We start from the raw sequence: 21,808 nt of genomic DNA on the forward strand, positions 1-21,808 counted from the left end.
GCTATAGGGGTGCCCAGAAGATCCGAAAGGGGGGTGCCAGCTGGTGGTGACAAACAGGCCTGAAGATGAACCTACAATATGGGTGTCGGTCAACCAACGTCCATTAGAATTGATGGTGGACAGTGGAGCAGCCTACACCTGTCTGAAGCCTGAAGACGCCACGCACCTTCCTATGTCTGGGAAATATGTGAAGACAATCGGATTCGAGGGAATTAAACAGCTGATCCCTACCACTGAGCTTGTAAGCTTAGAGTACAAAGGACAGAGAGCAGATCTGTCAATACTTGTATCAGAACACACGCCAATAGGGCTACTAGGGAGAGATGCACTATGCCAGTTAAATTGTACCGTGAAATGCACACCTGACGGCTGTCAGGTGACAGTGCCACAAGAGAACAGACAGCTGTCTGTCATGATGGACAACAACGCATCTATGGTATATTGGGTGGGAGGGCTTAGCCCAGACCTAATGGAACCAGCAAGGATGTGGGACAATTATATCCTGGCACACATGGCAGAGGCCAGAAGGCCTACTGATCCATTGCATTGTACACTCCAGTATTTTAGAGAAGTTGCAGATGCAACCCCAGATGAGTGGCTGAAGCATCAGCCAAAACAGGTACAGCTTAGTACAAGTTGTATAATCCTAGGCCCTCAGGGAGTGGCTATGAAGATAAACAGTGACACTTATCTAGATCAGGAGCATAAGATTGAGGGTAGCATCCCTCATGTGACACTTATGATATCTGAACACTATAAACAGAAGCATTTAGGGGCAATGATGGCAGACTCAGAAAAAGCCAGATTTGTAACGACAAAAGAAAACCCTGCTATCTGGAGGAGCATTGATGGACAGTTCACAAAACTGATGATCTCTGCTCAAGGAATAGGACATCCGCAGACTGTGAAGCTAATGAACCAGCTAATCCTTCCTGTACAAGCTGACAGAGACCTCAGAGAAGAAATGATGCAGAATGTGCCAGCCGACCTGTGGGCAAAGAACAGTACAGACATTGGATTTGTGAAATCAGCTCGTCCATTGAGAGTTGAACTCATACCGGGTGCAGAACCCCCTTGGAAAAACCAATACCCATTGAAACAGGAAGCAATTGATGGAATTGAGCCACAGATCAAAGGACTGTTAGAGGCAGGAGTCCTGAAGATAACTCAATATCCGTTAAGCAATACACCTCTTCTGCCAGTGACGAAACCTGATGGCTCATATCGTCTGGTACATGACCTACGGGCTGTGAATGAGGTAGTTGTCAGCTATCCAGCTGAAGTTCCTGATCCTCATGTGCTGTTGACTCAGATTCCATCTACAGCCAAAGTGTTTACAGTGATTGATTTATGCGGGGCTTTCTTTTCTATACCTCTTAGTGTAGAAAGTCAAGGGTTATTTGGGTTTACCTACAAAGGTCAGCATTATCAATATACCAGAATGCCACAGGGGTACAAACACAGTCCTCATGTTTTTAATCAGGTCTTGAGGGAGGACTTAGACGGGTTAGAACAGATGATAAGTAGTACTGCCATTCAGTACATGGACGACATACTCCTTTGTGCCCCAGATGAAGAAACATGTCACAGGGATTCCGTTAAACTGTTAAAGGTTTTGGCGGAGAAGGGACACAAGGTGTCTAAAAAGAAGCTACAGTATTGTCAGGAAAAGGTAACTTACTTAGGACAATCCATTACACAGGGACATCGCAGCGTCACTAATGAACATTTGGAAGCTATTCAGAAGGCTCCAAAACCACGAACGGTTAGGGAAATGATGATGTTTTTGGGCATTACTGGGTATAGTTCAGCATGGGTGGAGGATTACACTAGACTAGTCGCTCCATTGAGGGGGATGATTAAGGAAACAGGTAGTGATAACCTCCAATCTTGCATTACTTGGACAAGGGAAGCTGATTTGGCGTTTGAGACAATTAAACACAAATTGCAAGAAGCGCCAGCTTTAGCGCTTCCAGATTATTCCAAAGAATTTGGATTGTATGTTTCTTCTTCAGCCGAGGGGAAGTATGCCTGCGCTGTTCTTACGCAACCAACAGGCATTGGACCTAGTCCACAGCCCATAGCCTATTATTCTGTCGCATATTCAGAGGTAGAAATGGGTTTCGCGCCATGCTACAGAGCAATGGCCGGGGCTTATCTTATGTACGAGAAGGCAACAACCTTAACAATGGGGTACCCAATTACCATTCTCTGCCACCACAGTCTAAGGAACCTCTTGAATCAAGGCAAGTACACTTTGACGATGCCTAGGATTAGGGATTATTACAGGATGTTGGAAAGGGAAGATGTAACATTACTAAGATGTAACACACTTAACCCAGCAGAGACCTTGCCAACCCCAGAAGATGGGGAACCACACGATTGTGTGAAGGAAGCTACGAGGTACTCTAAGCTTAGAGCAGATCTACTAGCTTTGCCTTTAAAGGAAGCTGACGTTGAGTATTGGACTGATGGATCTTGTTACCGGGTAGGAGAAAATTTACGTGCCGGGTATGCCATAGTCCGATCCCAAAATTCGGAGTTCATTGTGGAACAAGCCGAGGCTGTTCCTCAGCCTTGCTCAGCTCAGTTGGCTGAATTGATTGCCCTCACAGAAGCATGCAACTTGGGAACCGGACAAAGAGTGACAGTATACACCGACTCTGCCTATGCCCACAATGTGTGTCATTTACATGGAGCTGTATGGAAGGGACGGGGTTTTAAGAAAACTGATGGTTCGCCTATTCAGCACCACGCTCAAATCATGAAGCTGTTACAAGCCATGATGAAACCAAGGGAATTAGCCATAGTGAAGTGTGCCGCACACAGATCTGACTCATCACATGTCACACAAGGTAACAGGGCTGCAGATGATGCAGCCAAAGCTATTACAGGAGCAGACAAAGCAGGTAAAGTTCTGCTGGTCACACATGAAGTACAGTTACAGGGCATGGTCACGCTTGAGGATTTGTTGATGTTACAGAGTGAGGCAAATGCGCTAGACAAAAACCTATGGTTAACAAGGGGAGCTAGTCAGGATGACACAGGTCTATGGAGAAATCATGAGGGACTGGTTGTGGCACCCCCAGATTTATTAGGCATACTGATACAGGAAGCCCATGGATTAGCACATGTGTCCAGGGGGGAGGTAAGACGCAAGATCACCAAGGAATATGGTTTTTGGGCTCCATATTTGTTGGAACAAATAGACCATATCCTTGGTCAATGTGTGGTCTGTTTGAAGAACAATATCAGACCTGGAATACCAGTGGGAACTGGGCATATCCCTACCCCTAACGGGCCAATGAAACATTTAGTGATTGACTATGTGGACATGATTCGTCCTGTTGCAGGATACAGGTACATGCTAGTTGTAGTAGACAGGTTCAGCAGATGGGTAGAAGCTTGCCCCACTCGAAGAAAGGATGCTCAGTCTGTAGCAAAGTTCCTATGCAGGGAAGTCATGCCTAGGTTTGGAATTCCAGATAGGATATCGTCAGACAATGGTAAGGAATTTGTGGATAAGACGGTAAAGCTTATACTACAAAAGTTGGGAATCAAGCAGAGACTTGGGTGTATTTACTCACCTCAAAGCCAGGGGATAGTAGAGAGGATGAACGGGGTCCTTAAGAACCGTCTTTCTAAGGTCTGTAAGCATACAGGTCTTAATTGGTTGGAAGGACTCCCTCTTGCATTGATGGCCTGTCGTTCCAGTGAGATTCGAGGGCTGCACTTGACTCCCCATGAACTGGTAATGGGGAGGATAATGACAGCTCCCTGTGTACGAACCAGTGGGAAAGGGCCAAGTTTGGCTCTCCTGGAGAGTGACATGAAAGCCTATGTACAGTACATGACTAACCGGCAAAAGAGTATCTCTTCTTATGTGCTCCACAAACAGGAACGTGAAGAGGAGGTGAACGCACAGGAGAGGAAGGACGCGTTGCAACCGGGTGACAAAGTATACGTGAAGGTCTACAGACGGAAGTGGCATGAGGCTCGACGGGAAGGACCATACGAGGTCGTTCGGTGCACTGGGACTGCCCTCCAAATCAAGGGGTCCCCCACCTGGTATCACGTTCATCACTGCATCAAGGCACCCAATGAGGACGATGAGGGAGAACCTCAGCAGGATGGTGAGGAGACCCCTGGGGACGAGGAAGTCCACAGCTTGGACATCCAGGCTGACGAAGATGTTGGTGAGTATCTGCGCCGTGATGCAGATGATGCCGGGGGCCTCGTCCCAGACCCTGTCCAGCCCAGAGATGAGTGGGCCAACGGAGACCGTGAAGGATCCAGCGACTGCGACACCCCTCTTGGGGGTTCTACCAAGCCTGGTGTTGCCCCTGTTGTCACCCCTTCCGACCCTGACAATGCTCCAGACGGAGATGTCAGCAACCCGGGCGGCTGCCCGGACCGAGGTACCATTGAGAGACACAGACCTGTCAGTGATACACCTCAACCAGACAGACCCCGTAAAACACCAAGGCCAATTAGGAGGAAACTCAAGCCATGCCGTTTCAGAGACTAATATACCCCTTAGTGTTCCTACCCCATTGACTTCTTTGGACAATGTTACACTTTACTCACACACTGTTATGCCTGGACGTCAGAGAAGAATGATCACAGCAGGTAGAGCTTTTGTTTGCCCACATTCACGTTGTACTGTTGATGATTGTTTGATCTATACCGCCGAAGCGAACGAGTGGTATTTATTGGATACTACATATGTTACACTTGATCAACACTCAAGCAACACGCAAGAAACTCGTGTGACATTAACTAATGTTGACCAGGTGTTGAACTCGTATTGGTGTGCTAGACGTGATATCGGTGAACAGGTGTCTAGTAAATCCAACAATTTCAAGGACAAAGTTTGTAGGACCAAGCCTGACTTTCCACACCACTATAGGTTGGACTGTGAGAAATTTGTGCATAAATATGTTCACGATGAGTTACCAGGAAAGGTTGAAAATGTTGCTGTGAAGGCTTCTACGAAGGCGATTGTAGTCGCTACTGACGATTATTTGTTGTATGATTCTAATCACCTGGGGACACGGTCCCACCCTAATTCTGCCACTAGTATCATGAAAGATTTTGCTTCCAAAATGAATTATTCTGATTGCTGGATTTGTCAACAGGTCCCTGTAAGTGCGTCTGCTCCTATGTTTTTCCCCATACCGTTAACTAAAGCAGAATGGCTTCATTATAATTGGCAGGGTTTAGCCCCATTTGTTTTACAGGGCAAGAACCAGAGCTCTTCTTGTCAGCCCAGCACGATTCTGGTTCCTTTAAATTCTTCCTATGCAGGTGTGGATATGGGTGTGTTGGAACGTCTGACAGCAGCGGTTAACCAACACCATAGGCCTAGCGGTGTGGGGAAGGTTATTATTGATAGGCTTACACATTTGTCACAACCAACAGGTCCGAAGAAGATATATATTATCCAAGCTATGTTCGCTCAATTAAATGGTACTGCATTGAGTCCTCATCTGTCATGTTCTGGGAGTGTGACTTCTACACGGTGGAGGGGTTCAGTTGTTATTTCTGGATTGAAATGTAAAGTTGTTGATTGTGCTATGGTGCCTCAAATGAAATTACATGATACCAATACTACCAGACGGCAGAAAGGCACCACGCAGCTTAAAGTCATGCCTCTCGTAAATATTACAACCTGTATTGACATTCAAGTACGGCCCAAGAGCAGCGCGGTTCGTCAGTTAGGGGCCGCGTCTTGTATAGGTGGAACCATGTTCTTGTATCCTGGTACGGAGCTTCAACTCCCGGAACATGTGTTTCTTGTGTGTGATAATGATGCATTCTCTAAGCTTCCTGCTTTGATTGAGGGTGTTTGTTATTTGGCTCATCTGATACCTTTGATTAGGAAAGTTACTCGGGAGGAGATGTCTGTACTTCACAAACAAGCAACCCATCGTAGTCGTAGGGCGTTGTCTACCGCTCAGAAGTTTTTTGGCCTAATATTCCCAAGTTATGGTGTCTACAACTCTCAGACTGAATTAAGTGCCCTATCATCCGTTCTTGAAAAACACATTAATGCTTCGGATGCTGTAGTATCTGCCCTGGCCACTGAATTGACTGAAACTAAGAATGTAGCTCTCCAAAATAGAATGGCTTTGGACATTATTTTGGCCAGTCAGGGTGGTACTTGTGCTTTGATAGGCGGTGAATGCTGCAGTTATATTTCGGATTCTGATAACGCTTTGTATGATTTTCATGAATCTAACAAGAAGGGTGTAGAGGATTTACATAAAGAACACGGTTGGAATATGTTAGATTTCTTTGATTCTGCTTTTTCAGGTATTGGTAATATGATCAGGTCCGTCGCTATTATTTTTGTTGTCATTATCATCTGTATTATGTTACTTGGTATTTTAATCAAATGTTGTGGAAAGTGTATTTCTGATGTTCCTATTAATGCTTTAATGTTGACCAACGTAGCTGATGAGCAAAAGCTGGATTCTGTTTTGCTTTCTGATTTTGTTTCCTCCTTTGATGATTTGTTTATTAAGTGATGTTTTATGATTATTTGCTTCGATTACTGTTTGTTTCTTTCTATATCATGTGATTGATGTCAGTTGAGAAGTGGTGTGGTGGTTATGCAAAGATAGGAAAGCGGTTCTGTTCCTAGCACAACGAAGAAAACGCTCTTGACTGGGAAAGGATATCAATCTGAGACAGCGGTAAAGGCTGTTCTCCAACTGGGTTCATGTGCTAGTAACCTCTGTCCCTGGCGCTTCAAGGACAAAGAAAACATCGGTCGTTGGAAGTTTCTATATTAATTTGTGCATGATGGACTGTGTTTAGTTTAATTGTGATTGTTATTTTCAAGATTCTTTTTATTATTGGTTGGTTTCTATTTTTTGCATGATGTCTTTGGGTTCTTAATAGTTATTATTTTTTTTTATTTATTTTTTTTTTTTTTATATTTTCTTAGCTGTGATATGTGAGGTTTGTGTTTTTGTTTTGGTTTGTGATCATTTAGTTTCGGAACACCCTCTGGGTGGTCCGAGGGGGGATGTGTCGTATATTTTTACACATTAATAGCCTTCTTATATAACGTATATCTTACACATATATTAACGTATATTTTTATATATATATACATACATATTATTACAAATGATCGCGGGGAGAGTTGAGAAGCAATTGTCGCACATGCGCAGACACACACACACGCACATGCACGCCCCCGAGGGTCTAGGCCAATCAGAGGCCTAGAAGGAAGGATCATGATTGGCCAAGAACATACTGTGATGTGATTGGCTGAGAGACCGCTATAAAACCCTGTGCTGAGGAGCTCCTCAGTCTGCTTCTGTCATCCTCTGCCCACGACGTGACTGTTTGTGTGTAAACCTGATCCTGTAATCTGAGGACCCGATCTTATCTTTTTTGAATAAATACTCTTAAACTTTGGCCAGGAGTTTTTACCTCATTCTTGATCACCAAACAGAGAGAAGAGACTACACGGGAACATTATTTGTTTCACAAAATAGGCTGATTTAATTGACCATGAACATCAGAGACATACATTACGAATGTTCATTTAAAATACTCTATAGCACTGGTAGAACATGAACCAGAGAACAGCAGTAAATGCAATAACCCACAGTCGTCGCTGATGATGTTGCATTTTCGATTAGGAAATGGGATTAAAGGCACCGGCGACGGGCTAAAAGAGAAATCCAAATGTCCCGCTAAATTCGGACCAATCACAAAACTGTTTTGAAAGCGCATCGCCTGAGAGTGATTCAGTCTCGATTGCAGTGCGAACACAAACGACGAGGTTAATTGCAACATTGTAACATATTGTAAATAACTACGCCCTAAATCGTAACGAAATGTTGGTCTGGGAGCGGCCTAAAGCTAGCTTCAATCTGCTTTTTTTCTGTTCTCCGGTCATAATAACTCGCTGCCTTTCTGCGCAGCCTGAATCAAAGTGGACTGTCTGAATCAATTAGTGGCGGAAAAAAACTATGAAAAGTTAGGATTAAATGAAGATATTATTTTGGGTGTAAAATGGGGATGTGGACATTAGGGTGCATCAAAATATAAAATTCTACCATACTGATCTGTTCAGGTGCTAAAAGTGTTCCATGTCAAGTTGTTATAAGACATGCAAAATATTTTTGCAATACGTGATGATCTACAGGTGGCACGGCACATCAGCTTTTATGGCTAAAGGGGGTAACCAGAGCCCACTGAAGGGAGCCGTCATTGATGATGCATTTTAACCTTTATTTTGTTTAATTTCTATCTGTCCCTTAATATCACTGTCATCACCATCACACTGTATAATGCACTGTACAACTTCCATTTCTACATTCAACATGTTTATTTTGTAACCTGAGGTGGTAACCATGGTAACCATGGTATCAATGCTGTGAGGCAAAACACACCTCCTCTCCTCTCCTCTTGACACACCCTCTCCTCCTGTCCTGACACACCCTCTCCTCTCCTCCTGACACACCCTCTCCTCTTGACACACCCTCTCCTCTCCTCCCCTCCTCCTGACACACCCTCTCCTCTCCTCCTCCTGACACACCCTCTCCTCTCCTCCTGATACACCCTCTCCTCTCCTCTCCTCCTCCTGACACACCCTCTCCTCTCCTACTCCTGACACACCCTCTCCTCTCCTCCTGATACACCATCTCCTCTCCTCTTGACACACCCTCTCCTCTCCTCCTGACACACCCTCTCCTCCCCTCCTCCTGACACACCCTCTCCTCTCCTCTCCTCCTCCTGACACACCCTCTCCTCTCCTACTCCTGACACACCCTCTCCTCTCCTCCTCCTGACACACCCTCTCCTCTCCTACTCCTGACACACCCTGTCCTCTCCTCCTGACACACCCTCTCCTCTCCCCTCCTCCTGACACACCCTACAGTCACATGACAGTCTCAGATTCTGGGTGGTACGAATGCAATGGGAGAGCAACATATCTGAGCCTGACCCCAAACCCTTCACACAGAAGCGATGATAGCACGAAGCCCCCCAGAGTTAGAGGACCAACCACACCAGGAAATGATGAAGGACATAAGGAGGGCGACCCTACAACGACATCATATTTCACATTTACATTTTATCCATTTAGCAGATGCTTTAATTCAAAGAGACTTCAAATTTGAGTTTTTATCAAGAATAAAGAATATAACAACATGTAATAGTCTCCCCCCCCCCATTCAATAACGGGGGTTGTTATTGTTGTTTAATTGTTTAGAATACATTGTGACTATTAAACATGGACATAATGGAAAAGAAACCTCAATTTCTCTCTCTCCCTTTTCTTTTCCCTCTTTTTCTTCCCCCTCTTCGCACCTTCTTGCCCCCCCCTGGTGATCGGAAGGTCCTGAGTTGGACTGGTGATCGGAAGGTCCTGAGTTCAAATCCCATGCTGGATGATCAGAACTGTATGGATCTTAGGGGTCTTTACACACTAACATGGTGGACTGAAGGAGCTAGTATGAGTGTAGGTGTCAGTCAAACTAGAATACACTGAAGTCAGACTTCTTATTTGACTGCTAGCTACTGTGGTAAGTTATTAGTCAACATTTTCAACTAGAAAACCAACAAACTGGCACATAACAAGGTCTATAACTAAAGACAATGACAAATGAACACCAATAAAAACATTTTTTTTAATCAATAAAACAATATATTGACAAAAGCTCTCACTGGCATAGCACCAGAATATTTGAAATACCTTTTGCTAGCATATCAGCCCAATATTCTCTCCGAGGTCTTCTGACGCTGGTTTTCTCTGTGTACCACATGTACAAAAGAAGAGATCTGGTGAGGCTGCATTCTCATTTTATGCTCCAGATTGTGGAATAAACTGCCAGTTTACATTAGGGATGCAACCTCAGCAAATATGTTCACGTCAAGACTAAAAACCCATCTGTTTAATATTGCCTTTAAATGACTAAATAATTACATTAAGATTATATAATGATTAAAGCACTTTGAGCTGCAACGTTTGCAGGAAAAGCGCTATACAAATAAAGTTATGATTATGATTATGATTATTATTATTAAATAAACAACCAATATGAGTGACGAGGTTAATTGCAACATTGTAACATATTGTAACTTACTACTCCCTAAATCGGAACGAAATGTAGGTCTGAAAGCACCCTTACAGTTAGCCAGTGGATATACAAGAGTAGATACACAGAGTGTTGTAATGTTGTAGGCATGTGATACGGGGATGACGCTGTCAAAAAGCTTGTCCGTAACGTCCGTAACACTTTGCAGAACTCCTGTAAACAGCTGGTGGGGAGAGGAGGAACAGCGCTGGACTGGAAGCTAACGAGCCGTATTAGTAGAACGCGGAAGTGATTGTGCATGTAGTCTGATTATTATTATTCGTGATCGAAGAGAATTCAGCTAAATTGTCAATTATTAGTTATATTCTGTCATGAGCATCTGACCAGGGAATCAAATTGCTTTTGATCTGATCTGCGAAATCCCAAATGACTTGCTTGACTTTGTCAGCTATGAAGCGGATGTGTTTACTAGAACATGGAAATGCAAACGCTAATCACATTATTGCATTACAATTGTCATAATGCAGCCAAAAGTACGGCATCTGCAACTGGTTCTCCAGCTGCACAACCGCGGAGAGAAATGCGCTACAGAGAGTCGTGAGAACAGCCCAGAAGATCACCGGCGCCCCCCTCCCCTCTCTGGAAGAGCTGTACAACACACGCTGTCTCAGGAAGGCCTCCAAGATCTCCAGGGACCCAACCCACCCTGGGTACGAACACTTTACCCGGCTGCCCTCGAAAAGGCGGTTCAGGACCATGGCCGCAAGGACAAACAGACTGAAGAACAGCTTCTACCCCAGGGCCGTCCAGGCCCTGAACACAGCAAAGACCTAGGTTCTGGGCCCTGGACAGTCTGGACGGATTGATGGCAGCTGCTGGACTGAAAAAATCAGGTGTAGTGCTGAGGCACAAATATGTACATTTCAAGCCTGCAAACTGCGACACTTTAAATAAATGTGCAATAACACTATGTGCAATATGACAACCCTAGTCGTCTATCTGTACAGTATAGTATAGTGGATAGTGTACATAGCCTTTATTTATGTAAACCAGCTCCTTCCCTTCTTGTGTTTTTTTAAAGTGTTTTTTTAAAGTTTTTTTTCTTTCCTAACACCAGGGGAGCCACCCCTCCTAAATTTCGTTGTTTGGTACCTGTACTGTAGCAATGACAATAAAGACCATTAATTAATTAATTCATTCATTCATTCAAAAGTGGAAAATGAAAATGCTATTGTGGGATTGCATAGTAATTTAGAATGAACTTTTTAATTTTGTCAGTTACAAAGCCAGGGTATACAGTATACAGGAATCTTGAGGTTAATTTCAATACCTTTCTAAGACTTTTTAAAGACCTTGTCAATATTTTTCCAGACCTCACCGCCACTTCAAGCTGTAACCGTTGACATCAGTGACACCTTTAACTTAACAGTTTTAGTTTGCAATAGACTAGACCACTATCATACAACACCATTTCCGGTTCATCTTTGTTTTTTTAATGAAACTAATAAATTCACGAACTTTTACTAAAAGTTTTTAGGACTCAAACTCTTTGGACAGAGTCTAATTCAGAAAAATACCAACAAAATTCAAGACCTCATAAAATCGTGATAATACTTTTTAATACTTATTATTAAGGGTCTTGATTTTCCCAAAATTGATTTATCAACTTTTAATACTTTTCAAGACACCGCGGATACGCTGAAAGCAGTGCATGTCTTGGAAATGAAATGTCAAATGGCTTTGCATTATAATTGTAATATTGACAGCGAATGTGCATACCAGGTACATGAAAATGAAAATCATATGATTGCATTTGGATTTGAATATTGACTGAAAGAATGCATGCATTTGCAATCTCAAATTGCATTAACATTTGAATTAAGTCCACTATATGCTTCCCTAAACATCAAACATCAACCCACTACAATAGAGTGCATTTAGTTCATATAAACCATGGTGCGTCCACACAGACACTCTCAACATTTGAAAATGATTGGACAACATACCACTCTGGGCGGGACTACAGTGCCTTACAACGTCATTGCCACGCGACACTCCGAGCCAATCAGTGCACACTATTTGAATTATAACATGGCGGCATACTTTTTTAAATCCAAACGGCTACTGTACTAGTATGACCTACAGTGTTGCTATTTACTCCAGGACATAATAATTGCGTCGGAAGATAGACGCCGTGCCGTGACTACTGCGTCGAGCGTAACATCCCTAGTAAGTACCCATTACTCCGTTTTTATTGTGAAATACTACGAATTAATATGTATAACTGCAAAGTTGAAAAACAGAAACACGGTGATTGAAGACCTCTTTGGGGAACGATGTGATTGTTTCTCTTATTGTTTCTCTTATCTACAGTCTTGATATAACATCATGTATGTTTGTGTTTTTATATGATGTATTGATATCAGTATTTTACTGTGTTGTATTCTTTGTTTGTGTTGTTTTGCTAGCTACGGAAGCTAATAACATTAGCTAATGAACATAAGTTACGCTTCCTGTTGTTGACTTGTTTGTACTACTTGACTAGACCTAACTTGTGTTACACATCACCAGTTACCTCAGTATTCACTGCGTTCATATTCGTCAATAATAGGTGGATTATACGTAAATAATAATAGTAGCTAGTACAAGCAAGTAAACAACAGTGAGCGTCCACACACTATTATGTAGTAACTAGTTAGTATCATCACAAACGGTGTATGTGTTTCTCTATTCAGATAAAAGCAACATGAATAAGGAGGTATGTGGGATATTTTTTTTTAAAATTCACAATCTGTTAACTAATTAGGCTACCACTTTGTATACGAATGTTTCCGACCATCTTCTATGCTTCAGATTAAACCCCGTTTCTCTTTCTACAGAACACCTCTCGCTTGCCAGTAATGTCGGCGATTAAACGGCCCCTCTCCAGAGTCACTGAAAGCCTTGACCCGCAACCTCCTCAGGTGGGTGTTTTGCAGAAATGGTAGACATAACTATGCAACGTACAATAGTGTGACCGGACCAACTGCATAGACAAACGTGTCCCATTCTTGTAAATCATTTCAACTATTAGCCTGTGGACGACCTTAGATGTACAGTCAGCACTTAATAAAACTGCCATCCCCCCTAAGTTGAGGGGTATGAAGTAAAAACGGTCATAATCATCCCCCTTTGAAAACTGCCATCCCCCCTTTCCATCCCTTATGTAATTTTATCAATGAATGTGGTATTAAAAAAATATTTAGCATTGACCCTAAAAATGACCTCTGCATTTGACCCTAACTATGTAAAAGGGTACACAGTTGGTCCCCCCCCTGATATTTATTTTTATTTTTTACAACTTGAGTACTGTGTACAGTGAATGTTACTTGGATGTGTCTGTGCCCAGTGGGTTTCTTTTTTGCTAATTGTCTGTGAAATGTGAATCCTCCATCAGAAACGGGTCCGAAAGGCAGAACCAGAAGCCACAAAGCAGGCAGCTAGTGTGATTGGTTCTAAGAGGCAACCTCCACCCACACGAGTTATGCGTAAGTAACCAGCGGAATACTACAAAGACAGCATTTGTTGGATGGGAGATGCTTCTGTCATCTCTTATTCTGTCTCTGTAATGTTTTGGAAATGTCCTTCAGTTGCTTTGTTTCTGTTATACTCTGTCTTCTCCTAGCCAAAACAACAAGAAGTACAGGAGCGGCTACTGTATCTGCTGGTCCCTCTAGAGGTAAGATACTGTTTGTTGGATTGACAAATACAATAAATTCAAACCAAATCATGTGTCATGATATTCTATCTTCTCCCTGGCTAGCTGTCCAGAAGAAACCAGTAGCATCTGCTGCTCCAGGAGGTAATAAGCCAACTTCATGCTGTAATAAAATAAAAAAAATGCATGTGCATGTCTCAACACTTCCTGTCACATAAGAATACACTACAGAACAACAGCTTGGTTTGAATTTCTGGTGGTATTTAATCGGCATCACAAAAATCTTCCTCCCTATTGAAAGATACACATCTTGACATTTTTTTGTCCTCTACACATAAAGCTACTGTTGGAGGTTCACGGCGGCATGGATGGGACCTTAAAGGCCAAGTCGCAGACATGACTGGGAAGGTCCAAAGCTATCAGGGCAGACTCAAAACAATGACCCATGAGAATGGCGAGCTGAAGGACTCCTTCGGCAAAAGTCAGCTGAAGGAGGCGGCGATGACTGCAGAATTAAAAGTACTTCGCCAAAATCTCAGGTAAACAATCTAATGGGCTTGCCTACCTATGTCATAGGGGTACATTGAACATTGAGTCAAACCCACAAACAATTAGGTTTGTTTTATTCTCCTGGGAGCCAGGTCGAATTCTTGGTTGGACTACAGTTTTGTTTTAAGCCAAGAAAAGCCATGTAATTTATGAACTTGACCTGAAGGGAACATTGGGTGTCTTGCTCTTTTTGGTCCACATATTTCAGTTGTGTTCATAAACCGAATTTGTTGGCTGTTTGTGTGTTGCAGCCACCATGAGGAGGAATTGGTGGCCCTTTCTGGTGTTCGAGAGCAGCTGGAGTTGGTGACCAGTGAAAAGATCATCCAAGAGAAAACCCTGAACAACCTTGAAAAGGAGCACAAAGTTCTCCAGGGTTTGAGAGATGATCTGGAGGTGGAACATCGCAATGCACAGGTAGAGCACTTCTTGTCTTTAAACACAGACTAATAAGTTATAATGCTATGATGTTGGACTTTACATTGACTTTCATTTAGACTTTCAAGTAGAAAGTCCCATTGTGCTAAAAAGCATAGTACGGTTTTCTAAATTGCCCCAATGTCATGGCTCATGAACACTTTCCTCTCCTCCCTGCCTGGCAGACCAAGCTCTCTCTGCAGGGGGCCACCCTGAGTGAGGCCCAGGAAATGGTGAGGAGCCTGGAGGAAACTGTTGCCCGCCAGAAAGACGAGCTCCACTCTGGAGAGATGGTGCGCAGGAAACTGCTCAATGATCTCCAAGAACTCAAGGCAAGTCTAGCTGTTTTTCAAGGCTGTTTTTCAAGGACAAATTAGCTGTTTCTTGCTTTGCTGCATACTTCTGTTTACAACATGCTGAGCCATTTCACCTCTCACCCTAACAAGATGCCTATGACACTCTGGTCTCTGCAGGGGAACATCCGGGTGTTTTGCAGAGTGCGCCCTCCACAGGAAGGCGACCGAAGTAACCACGTGCAACTTTCAGCACAGGACAACAAGGTCCTCACCCTGGCGAAGACTGAGGAGGTTAGAATAATGCAAAAAGCACAGCATATTTCAGTGTATTCTTCTAACGTCTCTCTGATTGGAAATGTCATTTAAGGCCGTAACTAATCACTGTTCTCATATAGTCTCACATTGGTCGTGCTGGAGACACCCAGAAGAACTACACCTTCGGCTTTGACAGGGTCTTTGGGCCTGGGGCGTCTCAGAGGGAAGTCTTTGAAGAGATCTCCCTCCTGGTCCAGTCCGCCCTCGACGGCTACAATGTCTGCTGCTTTGCCTACGGCCAGACAGGTAGTGGAAAAACTTACACCATGGAGGGAGGCGAGATGGAGGACATGTATGGAGTCATCCCCCGGGCAGTGCAGCAGATATTTCGTGCTGCAGAGACTCTGAAGGAGCAGGGTTGGCAGGTTGGTTGGTTTGGTTACTTTGTCCTTGATGACATCACCCATTTTGATTATCCATTGTGGTGTAACTTCAGGAATGTGAGTCAGATTGAAATGTTTTGATGAGACATTGCTTTCACTTCAACCAAACACTTGTATTACATTGTATGACCGTGTAATTCACATTATTTTCTTCATAAATGCTTCGGCTCCTTGTAGACCTCATCCTGTGGTAAAAAGGGGAAAGCGTTGAACTTGATGTGGATGATGTTAGTTGATGATTGCTTTGATGTTTGATCAAATGCTTTGATGTTTGATGTTGATGAAGCGTTGAAGTTGATGTGGATGATGTTAGTTACTGATTGCTTAAGTTTTTGTTAATTATTATTATTTTGATTCGTTGTCTGTTTCAGTACAAGTTCACTGCCAGCTTTGTTGAGATCTACAATGAGACTCTGCAAGACCTGCTGTACTCTGGTAAGGCCAACAAGAGGCCTGAGCACGAGATCCGCAAGGTGTCCAACAATGACTTCACTGTGACCAACCTGACCTATATGGCGGTAAATTCAGAGGATGAGGTAAGGGTTTGGAACCTGGTGTGCCAGATACAGTGGTAATGAAGGAAAGCTATTAATACCATGTGATCTGGGAAGGGTTAGCAAACGCACTGATTGGATAACACACAAGGCACACCTTTGATTCTGCAAATAGTGCTGTGCAGACTAAAAAATACCTTCTAACTCAGAATGCTCTACAGCAGGGTTTTTTATTGTAGTTTGATTTTGAGAACTGTAATTATTATGTTTTTGTAAACGGTCTGAAAATGCATTGCATATGATGTGAATTGATGCTTAGTCAAATTTATAATCGATACAAAGTCGCTACAAAGTCGATATACCGTATTTTCCGCCCTATAAGGCGCACCGGGGTATAAGGCGCACCTTCAATGAATGGCCTATTTTAGAAATTTTTTCATATACAAGGCGCACCGGCTTATAAGGCGCACCGGCTTATAAGGCGCACTGTCGGGTTTTTTTTTTGACTGGGGTTGCGTTATGCATCCACTAGATGGAGCTGTGCTAAAGGGAATGTTAACACAACAGTCAAATAAAGTCACACTTTATTAAGCGTTCTTAAACGTTGTTCAACGTTCAAACGTTGTTCAAACGTTAATGTGCATATTAACAATATTAACAATATTAACAATAACACAGAGACATACTGGAGGTATAATTTTTTTTATTTAACCGTTATTTAACCGGGAGGTTCTTTGAGATCAAAATCTCTTTTTCGAGGGAGACCTGGCCAAAGAAAGCACACCAACCAGTAATCCACATCAATATTATAAAACAATAAAACAATAATAATAAAACAAAACATACTAAATAACAGACAAGAGATAAGAGCAGACTACATATTAAAACATGAAAACATTTTAAGAGTAGCAATTGCACATTTCTGTCACACAATTTCCAATCAGAGCTTTGAACTCTCACAGGGAGACGAGGTTAATAAACTGTAGTGTGTTCTGGAGGTTATTCCATGACCAGGGCGCAAAATAATAAAAAGCTATTTATTGTAAATGCGTCACCTCTCGCTACACATATGTACATAACAATATTAACAATAACATATTAACAATATTAACAATAACAAGTTCACTCTTCTCCCAAACGTGGAGGGGAACGTTTCTTCCAAAGGCATGGGTGTTCTACAATGACATGGAGACAGAGGGATGAGATGTTCATTAATTCAATTCAGTCAAACATTCAAACTTTATGTCAGTAAACACGTAGTGAAAGAAACAGTCTGATACCACTAAATCAAACGTTAGTGCATAACTCAACATTGTTCAGTTATGTATAACACGTAAAGCTCACTTTTTCAGTTCATTCGTCTTCCACGAATCCCTTGAATTCTTCTTCTTCAGTGTCCGAATTGAACAGTTGGGCGAGTACGGGATCCAATATGCCCTGCTCCCTCTCGTCATTATCTGAGTCAGTGTCGCTGCTGTTGAATGAATGAATGAATGAATGAATGGTCTTTATTGTCATTGCTATAGTACAGGTACCAAACAACGAAATTTGGGAGGCGGGGCTCCCCTGGTGCTAGGAAAGAAAAAAAAACAAGAAGGGAAAGGAGCTGGTTTACATAAATAAAGGCTATGTACACTATACCTGTTGCCTGGCAGTTCAGTGGCAGTTATTCCTGCCTTCGTGAAAGCTCGGACCACAGTTGAGACTGATATATCAGCCCAGGCATCCACGATCCATTGGCAGATAGTGGCATAAGTCGCCCGGCGCTGTCTCCCCGTCTTGGTGAACGTGTGTTCGCCTTTTTGGATTGATTGAAAACTTTATTAGAAGATTTGCAGAAGTAGGTACATGAAAATACATATTACATATACTGATTCTTAATTCATCGTTACCTTCTGTCATCCACTGCTCCCACGCAGCTCGCAGTCTAGATTTGAACGCCCTGTTTACACCAATATCTAGCGGCTGGAGTTCTTTAGTTAATCCACCCGGAATGACGGCAAGCTCCGAATTAGTTTGCTTCACTTGTTTTTTGACAGCATCGGTGATATGGGCCCGCATGGAGTCGTAGATCAATAGAGACGGAGCTGTGTGGAAAAAGCCACCCGGTCTCTTGACGTAAATTTCTCTCAGCCACCCGCGCATCATTTCCTCATCCATCCATCCCTTCGGGTTAACTTTGATGACGACGCCGGCTGGAAAGTTTTCTTTTGGCAAGGTCTTCCTCTTGAAAATAACCATGGGTGGAAGTTTCTGGCCACTAGCCTGGCAGGCGAGAACTACAGTAAAGGATGACTTCTCATTCCCTGTGGTGCGTATGGACACCGTACTGGTTCCCGTTTTCTCCACAGTGCGGTTCACAGGAATATCAAAGGTGAGTGGAACCTGATGAGAGATGAGATGAGATGAGATAACGTTTATTGCCATTTATGCATACACATTAAGCATACACATATAGGAATTTGATTTGGCGTTACAGTAATAGCATTTCTAAATGCAATGCAAACAAAACAATATCAACCTCGTCCATGTTGGTGATATGCTCTGGCAGGATCTTCTTTTCAGTTATCTTCTTTTCGCAGTATGCGCGGAAAGTGACCAGCTTTTCTTTATAATCGTCTGGCAGTTGCTGCGAGACGCTAGTTCTTGCGCGGATGGACAGTTTACGTCTTTTCATAAATCGAAAGCACCAAGAAGGACCCCCTCGAAAATCCTCGATGTTCATGTCTCGTGCTAGCGCTGTTGCCTTCATTCGAACTGTGACTGTAGAGACGCTTCTACTTGCTGCTCTCTGTTCAAGAACCCACTGTTCGAGTTGGTCCTCTAACTGTGGCCATCTCGCTTTGCTCCCTCGGAAACTTTGCTTAGTTTTCTTTACTTGGCGCAGGTCATCTTCTTGCTTCCTCCACTTCCTTACCATTGATTCATTAATATTGAATTCCCTCGCTGCTGCTCTATTACCATTTTCTACTGCGTGACTGACAGCCTTGAGCTTAAACTCTGCGTCGTACGCGTGTCTCTTGACAGGAGCCATTTTGTCGTCTTCTTCACTGTGAGTAAGCACCGGTGTTTACAGATTACCGTAATGCTGCAAGCGGTGCGGCTTTGCAGTTTACCAGTCGTACTGAAACATTGTATTATTATTAAAAAAAAAATATTGGTCATGTAATTTTTACATTTCGATCCATATATAAGGCGCACCGGGTTATAAGGCGCACTGTCGTTTTTTTTTTTTTTTTGGAACTTTTAAGTGCGCCTTATAGGGCGGAAAATACGGTAATCGATACGGTAAGTCGCTTTGGAATAAGGCGTCTGCTAAATGCCCAAAATGTAAAAGTAAATGATGGAAATTCCAGGGCACGAGTTTCAGAGTGCTGTGAGAACTAATGACAGTCACATGATGACATCCATGTCTTCCTGCTAGGTGTGCAACCTGATCGGCCTGGCTAACCAGAACCGATCCACCGCCAAGACCAACATGAATGACCAATCCTCCCGCTCTCATTCAGTCTTCCAGCTTGACATTGAGGGCGAGAACCTGGGACGGGATGTCAAGTGCAAATGTAAGCTACTTCAAATGGAGGGGTCGAGAAGTTAAATGGGTCCTTAACTCATTTTGTGCCATGGGTGAATAAAGTTTCACAAATTGCCAACATTCTAGTCAGTTAAGTCAGTGTCCGCAGGTACCTAAATTCAATTGTCAAATACATTTTCCCAACTGAGTTTTAAATACATTTTTTGGTCAGTAAATTAAAATGTGGTGTGTGTGTGTAGCATCCTTGTGTTTAGTTGACCTGGCTGGGAGTGAGAGGGTGCAGAAGAGCCAATCCCAGGGTGAGAGATTCAAGGAGATGACGGCAATCAACGGCTCACTGACCAACCTGGGGATTGTCATCAGTGCCCTGGCCAACAAGGTCTGTCTACACCAAGGACCACCTGGGGTGCCTACCTTATCATGGAGTCAAATGGTTGCCCTGTAAAACTGTAGCTTGATTGCATACACCACTTACTATCCTACACACTTTTTTTGTATTCTAGGAGAGCTACATTCCATACAGAAACTCCAAGCTGACCTACCTTCTCCAGGGCTGTCTAGGAGGAAACAGCAAAACGTGCGTTTACAGCTGAGTTAATCTAAGCTGATTACTATGGTTATTCAAACTTGAATGTAGCTGAGTCCTTTACATTTCACTATCATAGTGTTACAGTTTCACACTTCCAGGTCAAATACTAGATTTTGTCTGGCACAATTTAACCAATAAAATAGTCCCAAAATTGCAAAGTCAAGTGCATCTACAAAAGTACAAACCTGGTCTGGAAAATACACTAAATCTCTGAACTGTCAAATGTTTTCTGACCTCAAATGGTGTAATTTGACTGTTTGTGGTTTAAAACCATCTGGCAGACTTTGCATTTATGATTTACTGTATTATATGTAATATTACGGTACAAGCACTACCATGTATAACTTCTCTCTCCTCCCAGCCTGATGTTTGTTAACATTGCCCCTGAGGCTGACAGCTTTGGAGAGACATTGAACTCCCTCCGATTTGCCAGCAAGGTTAGTGACATGACCTCACCAGAGAGGACATTCAAGAGACCCTAATCCTATTGTCTTATCACACTTTTCACTGTGAATATATTGAATTTCTGGAGAAAATGTCAACTGTTTATGATCGTTGTTGCAGGTAAATGACTGCGTGATCGGCACGGCATCAAAAAACCGCAAATGAAGACCAGTGATTTAAAGACTGCCACCAACAATTGACAATTAAGACCATTCATTCAACAGCACCCCATGTTAGCAGTACGCTTTTTAAACTGTGTACCCCTCTCACTGAGTCCTCAGTTGTGATTGTTTCTTTTAAAAGTATTTTATATTGTGTTTTTTTAAAAATGTTATTACCTTATTAAATTTACTTCATTTAAAGGTTGGATGTTTCTCTTTTTTTCCAGTGTGAAATTAAGCCAATTCACCAAAAGGTGAAATTTGTATAACCCTTTTTACTGATCTTTACCCATGGTGCCAATAATTATAGAGGGAACTGTCTGTACCGTGCCTATAGAAAATCATCATGCCCCTTTGAAATAGTTACGTTATTTGTTGTACAGCCTGAAATCAAAACCTTGTCTAACCTTTTTCCAGATTTATGAACAAATTTAGCGTTACATCAAACTAATGAAAAAAAAGTGTAATTTAAAAAACTTACAAACGAATAACGGTTGGAAAAGTCATTATCAGTCCCCTGATTTAATACTTAGTAGAGCCACCTTTTACTGCAATTACAGCCATCAATCTGTTTGGATGTCTCTACTAGCTTTGCACACCTATATTGGAGAATATTTGCCCATTCTTCCTTGCAGAATTGTTCAAGTTCAGTCAAATTCCGTGCTGAGTGGCGATGGACTGCTCTCCAAGTCCATCCACAGATTTTCTGATTTAAGTCAGGGCTCTGACATGGCCACTCAAGGACATTCACCTGCCTATCCATAAGCCACTGTGTTGTTCTTTTGGTGGTATGTTTAGAATCATTGTCGTGTTGGAAGGTGAATGACCTGCCCATCTTCAGCTGTCTAGCAGAGGGACGCAGGTTTT

The 21,808-nt window shown here is 42.7% G+C and overlaps 1 protein-coding gene across 1 annotated transcript; it reads left to right on the plus strand.

Annotated features, from left to right (window-relative positions):
• Positions 1-14,154: 14,154 nt before the first annotated feature.
• Positions 14,155-21,003, plus strand: LOC308152781 (carboxy-terminal kinesin 2-like; the record flags this gene model as incomplete). Its single annotated transcript, XM_080525843.1, has 11 exons — positions 14,155-14,297; positions 14,559-14,724; positions 14,910-15,056; positions 15,198-15,311; positions 15,416-15,700; positions 16,090-16,254; positions 19,637-19,775; positions 19,987-20,126; positions 20,251-20,324; positions 20,698-20,773; positions 20,901-21,003. The coding sequence occupies 11 exons, from the start codon at positions 14,155-14,157 to the stop codon at positions 20,943-20,945; spliced, it is 1,494 nt and encodes a 497-aa protein (XP_080381969.1). The 3' UTR covers positions 20,946-21,003.
• Positions 21,004-21,808: the final 805 nt, after the last annotated feature.

The sequence above is a fragment of the Nansenia antarctica genome, assembly GCF_963989245.1.
Source record: "Nansenia antarctica genome assembly, chromosome: 1".
Taxonomy (NCBI): domain Eukaryota; kingdom Metazoa; phylum Chordata; class Actinopteri; order Argentiniformes; family Microstomatidae; genus Nansenia; species Nansenia antarctica.